The following is a 13,352-nucleotide window of genomic DNA, read 5'->3' as shown; positions in this document are numbered from 1 at the left end:
AATAATATCATAATGTTTATGAAATAGTTTTTTTAGAAAGATTAATATATGCTTTTTGTACCTTGAGATGTTTTTTTTAAAGTTATATTATGCTTGCCGTTTGTGAAGAACGTCGTTGATACTGAAACATAAAACTTCACTCAGCACTGCGTCTCCCTGTCTTTTGCTTCTGGCTTCTGACTATTTGACGATTATTGTGCACAGCGACCAATATATTTCAGAAGAATAAATGCGAACGCGTACACACTCACCGCGCTTAGTATAATGCGCGAGAAGGTATATCTTTTGATAGGGAAACAAAATCTCGGAAAGAGAAACTTTCGCCTTTTCCATCTCTTTCCTATTTTCTCTCTGAAATTTTCCCCTACGCATGGAAGTATAAAACTTTACGGTCACCGAGAATAGTTTAATGTCCTATGTATGTACATTCGCATGCTGTTGTCTGCTGTTGCTTGAATTTTTTAAAGAAAATAATGCACTGAGCACTACACCACTGTTTTGCCAGTAAATTCCCAGAAGGGAGAGGATCGGCCACCCGGAAACTTCTTTTTCTTTCATCGACAATTGTATACACGCAATCTGTGCAAGTTGCGATCAAAATATTTAATGCTGTGGTTTCTGGAGGGGTAAAAACCCCACTCTTGCTCCCTCTGAAGCTTCAGAGTGTTATGCTCAGTTTGTACAGAGACACCACATTGTGCATATCGTATAATCTATCAAATGCTATTGTCATATAACGCCGCTAAAAATTTTTTTTAACGGAATACACGTTATCGGTGCAAAATAATAGGAAAATAATAACAACAAAAATATGAAAATAGAGAATACAGTTAGCCAAGCGATAGAAATTTCTCTACGAATTTTTGGGATCTGGCCAAATACATCGTGCGTTTTATTACGTAGACTATTCTGGACCGTCATGCTCGTAATCGAGCAAGTCTTTCAATATCGATATATTGTAGTGAATTTTCATTTGATTGAATTTATCGAGATGATGAGAATTATAGGTTCAACAATGGCGTATACGATATTTTTATTTAAACTTTTAATTTTTTGGTATAAGCAGCGGTGAGATACGCAACGTGATGTAGTGATACGCACTATCGATGAAAAATTTGATTTAAATATTATTTAATTTAATTGTATACATATTTAATTACATTATTCAATTATATTAAGTTACACATTTCAGTATTACATTTCAATTCAACAATTATTTTAGTCAAAAAATAAATTATTTTACAATTGTAAACGTGAACAACGTAATAAAGTTGAATAAAAGACAAGTAGTTTGTAATAAATTAATTATTTTACGCAAAAAGAAAATAAACGGACTCGCATGGGTAAAGTCGTTGTGATAATAAATTTTTCACCGATGGTTGGTATTACGCTTCGTTGCGGTCGTTATCACGATTATGATCAATGAAAATCTTTCTTAGAACGTTCAACGGGATATTAACGATGATGGCAAACAACTGGAAAAAGTGTTCCGACACGAAATTCAGCATGTTAATAACGAGGTGCAATGCCAAACTGTCGAAGCGCTTCGTTAACATGACGGTGATTCTTTATTTGACTGCTGTAATTTCTTTTAGCAGCAAAATCCTCGTAAAACATAACAATGGTGACACAGCCTCAAACGTTTCCACACGATTACTCATTCTAGATATGGATTTACCATTTGACGTTAATCGAAGATTCATATATGAATCGATCATAATTTTACAATTTCTTCATTTGGTGTTATGCTCCGAAGCAATCGGCTTATTAAATGCTCTACTTATAAATCTGGTGAGTTCTATTACGCAGAGATATTATCTTTATTATTATGCATGAGTATATTATCTATTATTTTACTTATACCTATTAACGTTTTATTAACCATAATATCAATTGATAGACAAAATTTACACGAGCATATTGTCTACATAATAAAATATAATATACTAGCAGTTGTACTGCTTCTCGGGTTTACAAAAAATTGTGCAGCATAATCTAGACAGTTAAATTGTTTTTCGCGAATTAAGTACAGCAGTTGAAAAAAATGTTTATTTTAGATATTGCACATAAGTGGTCAAATCGATATTCTTCGTAAAAGTGTAATGGATATTTTTCCAAAAGAAGGAAATGGTAGATTGAGTCGTTTCACGGTTCAAAAAATAATAAAAGAACACCAGGAAATTATCATCTTTTCAGAGCATATCGAGGATCTGTACTCGTATATCGCGATGGTGTTGTTTGTGACGGATACTTTGATTATCTGTTGCTTGGGTTTTACAATTGTCGCGGTAAGCGATTTTGATTAAATCTGCGGTTAAGAGAAATATGTACTATTGGAACCGCGCTGTTGTATCTGTAGAATAGAAGAGTATATTAATTCGTGACTTTTTTAAATTATTCATCCTTTTATTTCATTTCCCTTGGTCTTATAATATTTCTTGAAATTCTAGGCGATTGGTCGCCCCGATGCTTTCAACAATATAATTAAAACTCTCTTATTTTACTTTCTTATGAATTCGGAAGCGTTCATATTTTGTTTCGCTGGGGAATACTTAAGTGCTAAGGTTAAACATAAAGACTAATATTGATAAATAAGTAGAATATTACGTAATTGCTTCTAAAAGCTACAAAATCTACTATTTAATAGAGCAAAAGCATTGGAGATGCTGCGTATGATTCTTTGTGGTACGAATCAGATTCCAAAGACAGTCGAATTATATTGTTCTTAATAATGAGGTCACAAAATCAATTAACCATTACAATTGGAAAAATAATGAATTTGTCTCTAGATCGATTTGGAAGTGTAAGTCTTATCTCAGATTTGTTTTATACGTTAAACATTTTAATGATATTGTATTGAAAATTGTTTTGCCAATAATAATCTAGAATAATAAAAAATAAAAAATGTGTCATCCTTTTTTAAAATATTATTAGAATATTACTATTAATTAATTTTGTAATATATCATTTATTTTTTATTAAATATTTATATTTTTATATATCAGTCTTAAATAACAAACAGTATTTGATGCAATATTTTCATTGTTAAATATTATATAAACGAGTCAAATGACAAACTAATCACTGCTGACAGAGATATTTTATATTTAAAATATTTTATACATTCTCTTTTCTAATAATCAAATAATACTGTTTCAGATTATAAAGGCTTCGGCCTCCTACATATCGATTTTGTTTGCGATGTAGTGAAACAAAATTACGTTTTATTTAAAGTTGTAACAAAAGTTAATAATTGGTTACTGTTTAATTGTAAAAAAATGTTTATTAATTAAAGTAATACCATTGCTGTATTACTTGCCATTCTCTTTTATGTGCGTGCATATTTGCTATGCATGCGTATGTGCGTTTCAGTCTCTGTTAACTGAGTTACTCATCGGGCACATCTCGTTGTGACAGATCGGAATATATCCAGGAGATTTATAAATGTTTGACTATTCGAGTAGGCTCCTGGGTAGTGGTGGCTATTACCGACCCTGTTAGCGTAAAATCCTTTGTGGCGCCAGGAAAGCTGATGTGGATAAAAATTTCCTTGCCGAGCTGGGAGCGATACTTAAAATACGCTACACCTTTACAAAAAATTATAGTTTGAGCAGTCTGACACCTTTGGAAGACGTTAAAGAAGCTATAATCGATGTGTACCTGTGAGATGTTATTCCTGTGCTGCATTCTCTGCACGAGAATCCACATTCGTATATGGTGAGCATCTCCACAGAAATGGCGCTCCACTTGTTCGTGTACCTAATGTAGGTGCCGCTGGAGACTGAAAATTACGTGATGAGAATGTTCTTTGATATATACTCCTTTAACAACACCTCGCACAAAGTTGTTTGTAGAGAGGCGGGGTCTTCCGGACAGATTAAATCACTGGATCCGAGGCACGCTAAAACTGATGAATTTGTGCTTCTTAGCTAGATATTTGGTCATGTACTGCCGTGACCTCGTCACATTTTTTTCAATTTACGAATACTTGCAACACGAGCTATATTTTCCGCGCAATACTTATTCCTATAAGAAAGATATCTCCCAGCGATATGTGTTCGCCCGTATAGTTCCCTCTTGCGACGCACTGTCAACAACGAAACTTCACTTTCGCGTCGTGCGAGTCGTGGAAGCTTGCATTTTGTACTATTTCCTTAAAGCTTATATTATACCTACTTGTCAATTGCGAGAAACCGTTAGTACTGTAATATAAAACTTCACTTATCATTTTATTTCTCTGTCTCCTGGCTTCTGGCTTATTTTTTGACGATTATTGCGCGCAATCTGTATCTGACGGACACCGGAGTTCTATTCAAAATCGCGCGATTTACATATTACGAGAGAATAAGTTGTGAACGCGAGCACACTCGCTACACTTCCTGTAATGCTTGAGAAAAAATATCTTTTAATATTGAGGAAATAAAATCTTAGAAAGAGAAAAATTTCACCTTATCCATCTTCCCTCTTCCTCAAAGACTTCTTCCCTATACGTAGAAATACAAAACTTTTCTTACGGTCACCGAAAACAGTTCAACGCCCTATGCACATTCGCGTGTTTCGTACGCAGTTGTTTGAATTTTTAAAGAAAATAATGCACTGCGCGCTTCACTACAGTTTTTCCCCAGAATTCGAGAGAGAGAGAGGATCGGCCACCCGGAAACTTTTATTTTTTCACCAACAATAGTACACGCAATCTGTGCAGGTTCCGATAAAAATATTTAATAAGCTGTGGCTCCCGGAGGGGTGAGCTTCACTCTCTTGTTCTCTTTCAGTATGTGCAAAGATACCACATAGTGCACATCGTACGATCGATCAGGTTTCTTCGTAACAAAGTTTCAAATTTTCTTATCGGAATCAATGCATGTTTACTGTGCAAAATAATAAGATAATAATAATAGTAACACAAGTATGAAAGTAGACAATACAGTTAGCAAAGCGATAGAAATTTGTCTACAAATTTTTGGCATCTGGCCGGATACATCGTGCGCTTTATTACGTAGACTCTTCTGGATTTTTACGCTCGTAATCGAGCAAATCTTTCAATATCGATATATTGTAATGCATTTTTATTTCATCGAGTTTTCCGACAGGATGAAAATTTTGGGTGACGCCATGGCATATTCGATACTTTTAACTAGACTCCTCATTTTTTGGTACAAGCAACGGTGAGATAACGGCACGTTGTAATACGCACTGTCAATGAAAAATTAGCTTCATGTATTATTTAACTTAATTATATTTAACAGTCTCATATTCAACAACACTCAACAAGTTAGTTACATATATATATAATATTTCATCTTAATTTTTTTATTACTTTAGTCATTAAGATACACTTTTCGCAACTGCTTTGGTTGATAAAATAATTTATTTGGCAATTAAGAATGTAAACATAATAATAATGTAAATTAAATACAAATTGCTGAAATAGATAAATTAGTCATTGTACGCAAAGAAGATTTAAGCAGAATTGCATGGATAAAATGATTGCACAACAATTAATTTTTCATTGATGGTCCGTATAAGGCTTTATACAATTGCGGCCGTTATTAAAATTATGACCAATGAAAATCTTTCCCAGAACGTTCAACAAAATATTAACGATGATGGCGATCGACTGGGAAAAATGTACCAACTCAAAATTTAGTATGTTAACAACGAAGTGCAATGCCAAACTGTCGCAGCGCTTCAGTAACATAACGGTGATTCTCTATTTGACAAATATAACTCTTTTTAGCAGCAATGTCTTTATAAAAAATATGGATGATGTCATAACTTCCAACGATTCCACACGATCACTCATTATTGACATGGATTTGCCATTCGACGTTAATCGAAGATTCGTATATGAATCGGTCATAATTGTTCAATATCTTCACTTGCTGGTATGTGCTAACGCAATGGGATTAATAAATGCTTTACTTATAAATTTGGTGAGTCCTGTTACCTGTTACGCAAAAAGATATTATTATTATGAGTATTATCAATTATTTATAAATATTATTTCTTTAATATTTTATTAACTATAATGTTAATTGATTAACGGAATGTACATGTGCAAATTTTTTATTTTATCAAAAATAGTTCATTAGCAATTGCGCTTTTCAAATTCTCAAAGATTCTGTGCAGCATAAATTTAATGTCATAAGCCATATAATATTTTTTCTTGTGACCTTTATTAGTACAGCTGTTGAAAGAAACGTATATTTCAGATATTGCATATAAGCGGTCAAATCGATATTCTTCGTAAAAGTGTGTTGGAACTTTTTCCGAAAGAAAATAAGTGCAGTCCAAATCGTTCTATGGTAAAAAAAGTAATCAAGAAACACCAGAATATTATCACTTTTTCAGAACATATTGAAGATCTGTACTCGTATATCTCAATGGTGCTTTTCGTATCGGATACTTTGATTATCTGCTGCTTGGGATTTACAATGGTTACGGTAAGCGATTTTGATTAATTGTACGGTTAAGAAAAATATATACTACGGGAACCGCGCTGTTGAATCTGCAAAATAGAAGAAATTCCTGTCTTTAATTATTCATCATTTTATGACATTTCCCTCGCTCTTTCTTAAAATTCTAGTCGATTGGTCGACCCAATGCTTTACAAAGTATACTAAAGACTCTGTCATTTTACTTTGTTACGAATATGGAGGCGTTCATATTCTGTTTTGCTGGAGAATACTTGAGCGCCAAGGTTAGACGTTGTGACAAATATTGTACACGATAAATGTTACGTAATTACTTCTTAAAGCTACAAAATCCATTATTTAATAGAGCAAAAGCATTGGAAATGCTGCGTACGATTCCCTATGGTACGAATCAAATTCCAGAGACAGTCGTATTATATTGTTGTTAATGATGAGGTCGCAAAATCAATTAACTATTACAATTGGAAAGATAATGAATTTGTCTCTAGAACAATTTAGTAGTGTAAGTCCATTTCAGATTTGTTTTGTACGTGTAAAACCTTTTTACATATTTTATGCTGAAGATTTGTCTCATCGATAATTGTCTAGAATCAATAAAAAATAAAAAATGTTATTTCTTTTTAAAATATAAATAGAATGTTATTATCTCAATTAACTTTTGTCTCATACACCATATATTTTCATATTTAAATATTATATTTTTATATATTTTGCTATTTGGTTCAAATAGCAAATAATATTTACTGCACATTGCTACATATTATAGAAACGAGTCAAATGACAAATAAATAATTTTTCACATTAAATTTAAATATTTATAATTTTTACATAAATATTCTTATAATTATCAAGTGTTACTATTGCAGATTGTAAAGGCTTCGGCCTCCTACATATCAGTCCTGCTTGCAATGTATTGAAGCAAAACTACATTTCATTTACATTGAATTTTTAATAAACATTAACAACTTGTTATTGTTTAGTTTCTAAGAAATGTGCATATGAATTAAAACGACAAGAACCATTGCAGTATTACTTACCATTCTCTTTCATGTGCGTGTACATTCGTATGCGTGCATGCGTTTCAATTGAAATAAGAATAAAACTCGGGGCTTCCAGGCGGTAAATCGATGACTCGAGATAAGCAGTTTTTATTAAATGAAGTCGGTAAATGTAACCCCGTGCTGTTTTCCCTTCTGCTAGCATTGTTCGCTCCACAATACGAGTCCCAATATATTTTTTTTATTTTTTTATTTTTCTGTAAGACTTTTGTAAGACTTTTCTGTAAGACATGTGTTCGCCCGTAGTTCCCTCTTGCGACGCACTGCCAACAGCAAAACTTCACTTTCGCGTCGTGCGAGTCGTGGAAACTTGCATTTTGTACTATTTCCTTAAAGCTTATATTATACCTACTTGCCAATTGCGAGAAACCGTTAATACTGTAATATAAAACTTCACTTATCATTTCGTTTCTCCGTCTCTTGCTTTTGGCTTATTTTTTGACGATTATTGCGCGCAATCTGTATCTGACGGACACCGGAGTTCTATTCAAAATCGCGCGATTTACATATTACGAGAGAATAAGTTGTGAACGCGAGCACACTCGCTACACTTCCTGTAATGCTTGAGAAAAAATATCTTTTAATATTGAGGAAATAAAATCTCAGAAAGAGAAAATTTTACCTTATCCATTTTACCTTCCCTCTTCCTCAAAGACTTCTCCCCTACGTAGAAATACAAAACTTTTCTTACGGTCACCGAAAACAGTTCAACGTCCTATGCACATTCACGTGTTTCGTACGCAGTTGTTTGCATTTTTAAAGAAAATAATGCATTGCACGCTACACACACCACTATTTTCACTACAGAATTCAAGAGGGCGAAGATCGGCCACCCGGAAACTTTTATTTTTTCACCGACAATAGTACACGCAATCTATGCATGTTCCGATAAAAATATTTAATAAGCTGTGGCTGGGTGTCCTGGAGGGGTGAGCCCCACTCTCTTGTTCCCTTTCAGTATGTGCAAAGATACCACATAGTGCACATCGTACGATGGATCAGGTTTCTTCGTAACAACGTTTCAAATTTTCTTATCGGATACAACGTATGTTAACGGTGCAAAATAATAAAATAATACACAAGTATGAAAGTAGACAATACAGTTAGCAAAGCGATAGAAATTTGTCTACGAATTTTTGGCATCTGGCCGAATACATCGTGCGCTTTATTACGTAGACTCTTCTGGATTGCCACGCTCGTAATCGAGCAAGTCTTTCAATATCGATATATTGTAATGCATTTTTATTTCATCGAATTTTCCGACAGGATGAAAATTTTGGGTGCAGCCATGGCATATTCGATACTTTTATCTAGACTTCTCATTTTTTGGTACAAGCAACGGTGAGATAACGGCACGTTGTAATACGCACTGTCAATGAAAAATTAGCTTTATGTATTATTTAACTTAATTATATTTAACAGTATTATATTCAACAACACTCAACAAGTTAGTTACATATATTTAAAATTTTATCTTGATTTTTATTACTTTAGTCGTTAAGATACACTTTTCGCAACTGCTTTGGTTGATAAAATAATTTATTTGGCAATTAAGAATCTAAACATAATAATAATGTTAATTAAATACAAATTGCTGAAATAAATAAATTATTGTACGCGAAAAAGATTTAAGCAGAATTGCATGGATAATGTGATTGCACAACAATTAATTTTTCATCGATGGTTCGCATATAAATCTTTGTTGCGGCCGTTATTAAAATTATGACCAATAAAAAAATTTCCTAGAACGTTCAACAAAATATTAACGATGATGGCGATCGACTGGGAAAAATGTACCAACTCAAAATTTAGTATGTTAACAACGAAGTGCAATGCCAAACTGTCGCAGCGCTTCACTAACATAACGGTGATTCTCTATTTGACAAATGTAACTCTTTTTAGCAGCAATATCTTTATAAAAAATATGGATGATGTCATAACTTCCAACGTTTCCACACGATCACTCATTATAGACATGGATTTGCCATTCGACGTTAATCGAAGATTCGTATATGAATCGGTCATAACTGTTCAATTTTTTCACTTGCTGATATGTGCTAACGGAATGGGTTTAATAAATGCTTTACTTATAAATTTGGTGAGTTCTGCTGTTACCTGTTACGCAAAAAGATGTTATTATTATTATTATGAGTATTATCAATTATTTATAAATATATTATTTCTTTAATATTTTATTAACTATAATATTTTTTAATTGATTAACGGGGAATGTACATGTGCAAATTTCCTATTTTATCAAAAATAGTTTATTAGCAATTGCGCTTTTCAAATTTTGAAAGATTCTGTGCAGCATAAATTTAATGTCATAAGCCATATAATATTCTTTCTTGCGACCAACAGCTGTTGAAAGAAACGTATGTTTCAGATATTGCATATAAGCGGTCAAATCGATATTCTTCGTAAAAGTGTGTTGGAACTTTTTCCGAAAGAAAATAAGTGCAGTACGAATCGTTCTATGGTAAAAAGAGTAATCAAGAAACACCAGAATATTATCACTTTTTCAGAACATATTGAAGATCTGTACTCGTATATGTCAATGGTGCTTTTCATATCGGATACTTTTCTTATCTGCTGCTTGGGTTTTACAATGGTTACGGTAAGCGATTTTGATTAATTCTACGGTTAAGAAGAATACTATATAAACCGCGCTGTTAGTTCTGTAGAATGAAAGTACTAATTCGTGATTTTAATTATTCAGCGTTTTATTACATTTCCCTTGCTCTTTCTTAAAATTTTAGTCGATTGGGCGACCTAATGCTTCAGAAAGCATAATCAGGAATTTTTTGTTTTACCTCGCTGTGAATATAGAAGTATTTATATTCTGTTTTGCTGGAGAATACTTGAGCGCTAAGGTCAGATATTGAGACGAATATTGTATATGATAAATGTTACAAAATACGTAATTGTTTCTAAGAAATACAAAATCCATTATTTAATAGAGCAAGAGCATTGGAGATGCTGCATACGATTCTCTTTGGTACGAGTCAGATTCCAGAAACGGTCGAAATGTATTGCTCTTAATAATGAGGTCGCAAAATCAATTAACCATTACAATTGGAAATATAGCAAATTTGTCTCTAGAACAATTTAGCGGTGTAAGTCTGTTTCAAATTTGTTTTGTACGCGTAAAAATTTTTACAGATTATATGCTAAAAATTGTCTAAAATCAATAAAAGATAGAATATGTGTTATTTCTTTTTTAAGATATAAATATTATATAATATTGCTATAAATTATTTTTTGTAATATTTTAATATAAAATGTATAATAATTATATATTTTTTATTTCATATTTATATTTATATATATATTTGTTTTAAATAATAAATAATATTTTTTGCAATATTATTCACGTTGTTATGTATATTATTTAAACGAATCAATCAACAAACAAATAACTTTCTGCATAAAACATTCTACATTATTCTTACAATAATCCAGTAATACTATTGCAGATTCTAAAAGCTTCGGCTTCCTACATATCGGTACTACTTGCAATGTAGGTAATGAAGCAAAACTATATTTTATTTACATCGAATTTTTAATGCGCATTAGTAGCTAGTTATTGTGTAGTTACAAGAGAGAAAAAATTTGCATATATATATATATATATAAGTTAAAATAAAACTATTTCTTTGTTACGTACTATTCTTTTTCATGTGCGTGCACATTTGCATGCGTGCGTGCGTTTCAGTCTTTGTAGGACAAGCACTTATCTGGCGTGTTTTTATGTGGCGGATCAGAAGACGTTCAGGAGGTTTTCGAATTTCTGACTACCCGAGTAGGTTCCTGGGTAGTGTTGACTATAACCGGCCTTCCGAGCGTAATCCTGTTTGCGGGCAAAAAAGCTACTGTCGTGAATTAACTCTTCCATGCCAAGCTGGGAGCGATACCTATGGCGAAATTCTAGAATATTTATTTGAAACACGCTACACCTTTACAAAAAAATATACCTAGTTCGAGCAGCCTGACACCTTTTTTCTTTTGAAGACGTTGAAGAAGCTAATCGATGTCTACCTGTGAGATGTTATTCTTGCATGCTGCACTCTCTGTACAAGAATCTACATTCGTATGTAGTAAGCATCTCCACAGAAACGGCGCTCTTGTTGTTCGTGTCTCTAAACTAGGTGTCGTTCGACACTGAGGATTACGTGGTAGAAATGTTCTTCGATATATACTCCTTCAACAACACCTCGCACAAAGCTGTTTGTAAAGAAGCGGGATGTTCCGGACATATTAATTCACTGGATCCGAAGTATGCTAAAACTGATAAACTTGTCTTTCTTAGCTAGATATTTTGTCATGTACTGCCGTGACTTCGTCATGTTTCTTTCAATTTACGAATACTTGCAACACGAGCTATATTTTCCTCGCAATACTTATTTCTAAGAAAGATATCCCCCAGCGATATGTTTGCCCGTCGTTTTCTCTTGCGACGCATCCTCAACAGCGAAACTTCACCTTCGCGTCGTGCGAATTGTGGAAACTGTTATATTCTGAGGTTGTTACATTTTTAAAGAAAACACGAGGTCATATTGCCCGTGGTCAGATACTTGATTTCGCGGAGAAAGAAACGGTATCCCCATAACTTTTTAACGTATATACTAGACAGTGATCATCCATGAGATCGTCGCAAGTCTGTCAAAGTCTGCGATACGTGCATGGCGATAAGAATATTCGACGAGTATTTGTCCGGTGGACGTTGAGCGAAACGCGGCTATATTCTTTTTGAAGACTCTACTACCTCCTAGGCATCTAGTGGCATAAGTACGGCTGGAGCGGTCCGTGGAGTATTTCCTGTTGTTTACGGGAAACACGAAAATGAGTACAGTCAATCGCGTGGTGAATATCGATCTTCGCACCTGCGAAATCTGGCCATAACTATCGTCAATTGTTTCATTCCGATTGTTTCGGATCGTGGTGCTGAGCATAACTCAATTTTTTAAATATCAGTACGCGGCGAGACACTTTTACACCTATAAATTCCCCGATTTAATGGATAGTGTAATGTGTAAGCGGCGTTATGGCATATAGTCTGTTGTTCATCAAATTCAGCATATTATAGGCGAATCAACGGTAAGATATAAATTTTGTATTATGGCTAGCTTGTAAAACAAGATGTTTATGTTTAGTGCACGCGCGCGGCCGGACGAACTACCTTAATCTTGTCATTTTTCAATTGCATATAAACTGCGATAATTCTGTATGGAATGCTCGCTGTAAATGCGCCAGTGATATTCGAAAGATGAATGTGTCCGTGCAAGAACACATCTTGAAATTAAAAGCTATCAGATTGATATGCATAATATCATAAAAGTATCCTGATAGTATCATGATATTATCATAACAGTGTTTGGCATTAACATGAAAAGAAATAGTAAATTATAAAATAAATAATAAAAAAGCCTCATCGTCAGTAATAGCAGTATAAAAAAATATTATTATTTTAAATGTTACCTAAAATAATATTCCATTTATTTCTATCAATTTATTCTTTTTAATGTGTAAAAATAAGACATTGGTAAATATATTACATACCAAATGATCTTCTCGCATAGAATCAGATATTTCTTTTTCAGATTACCGTAAAGTTTAAATAATAACATAAGAAAACAGTCTTCGTTGAAAGATTAAGATAAGCTCTTTGCATTTTGTGCTGTTTCCTTAAAACTTATATTATACTTGTCAATTGCGAGAAACGCCGTTAGCACTGCAATATAAAACTTCACTTATCACTTCGTTTCTCCGTCTCTTGCTTCTGGCTTATTTTTTGACGATTATCTGTATCTGACGGGTACCGGAGGAGTTTTATTCAGAATCGTACGATTTACATATTTTG

At 33.3% G+C, this 13,352-nt stretch overlaps 3 protein-coding genes and 1 long non-coding RNA gene across 8 annotated transcripts in view; 3 read left to right on the top strand and 1 right to left on the bottom strand.

Annotated features, from left to right (window-relative positions):
- The window catches only part of LOC143897101 (uncharacterized), a 195,954-nt gene that overhangs the window by 59,369 nt on the left and 123,233 nt on the right, over nucleotides 1–13,352 (bottom strand). The gene's annotated exons all lie outside the window — the stretch shown is intronic.
- LOC143897083 (odorant receptor 4-like) lies at nucleotides 796–3,279 on the top strand. Of its 4 annotated transcripts, none has more exons than XM_077405414.1 (7): nucleotides 796–1,068; nucleotides 1,440–1,520; nucleotides 1,599–1,791; nucleotides 2,058–2,288; nucleotides 2,451–2,564; nucleotides 2,648–2,803; nucleotides 3,160–3,279. In XM_077405414.1, the coding sequence occupies exons 1-7, from the start codon at nucleotides 812–814 to the stop codon at nucleotides 3,205–3,207; spliced, it is 1,080 nt and encodes a 359-aa protein (XP_077261540.1). In that variant the 5' UTR covers nucleotides 796–811; the 3' UTR covers nucleotides 3,208–3,279. The 4 variants fall into 4 exon arrangements, with proteins under 4 accessions (XP_077261540.1, XP_077261539.1, XP_077261538.1 ...); XM_077405413.1 differs by having other exon boundaries at nucleotides 1,596–1,791; XM_077405412.1 differs by having other exon boundaries at nucleotides 1,440–1,791.
- LOC143897060 (odorant receptor Or1-like) lies at nucleotides 4,909–7,432 on the top strand. Of its 2 annotated transcripts, XM_077405369.1 has the most exons (6): nucleotides 4,909–5,165; nucleotides 5,582–5,933; nucleotides 6,213–6,443; nucleotides 6,587–6,700; nucleotides 6,781–6,936; nucleotides 7,301–7,432. In XM_077405369.1, exons 1-6 carry the CDS (start codon nucleotides 4,909–4,911, stop codon nucleotides 7,349–7,351), a joined length of 1,161 nt encoding a protein of 386 aa, XP_077261495.1. In that variant the 3' UTR covers nucleotides 7,352–7,432. The 2 variants fall into 2 exon arrangements, with proteins under 2 accessions (XP_077261495.1, XP_077261494.1); XM_077405368.1 differs by lacking the exon at nucleotides 7,301–7,432 and having other exon boundaries at nucleotides 6,781–7,017.
- LOC143897084 (odorant receptor 4-like) lies at nucleotides 8,577–11,111 on the top strand. Its single transcript, XM_077405416.1, has 6 exons — nucleotides 8,577–8,833; nucleotides 9,239–9,590; nucleotides 9,879–10,109; nucleotides 10,252–10,365; nucleotides 10,453–10,608; nucleotides 10,969–11,111. Exons 1-6 carry the CDS (start codon nucleotides 8,577–8,579, stop codon nucleotides 11,014–11,016), a joined length of 1,158 nt encoding a protein of 385 aa, XP_077261542.1. The 3' UTR covers nucleotides 11,017–11,111.

The sequence above is a fragment of the Temnothorax americanus genome, unplaced genomic scaffold, assembly GCF_048541705.1.
Source record: "Temnothorax americanus isolate GAGA-0224 unplaced genomic scaffold, ASM4854170v1 Scaffold2, whole genome shotgun sequence".
NCBI lineage: Eukaryota > Metazoa > Arthropoda > Insecta > Hymenoptera > Formicidae > Temnothorax > Temnothorax americanus.
The sequence above is the reverse complement of the archived record's forward strand: the minus strand, read 5'-3'. Positions and strand labels throughout refer to the sequence as shown.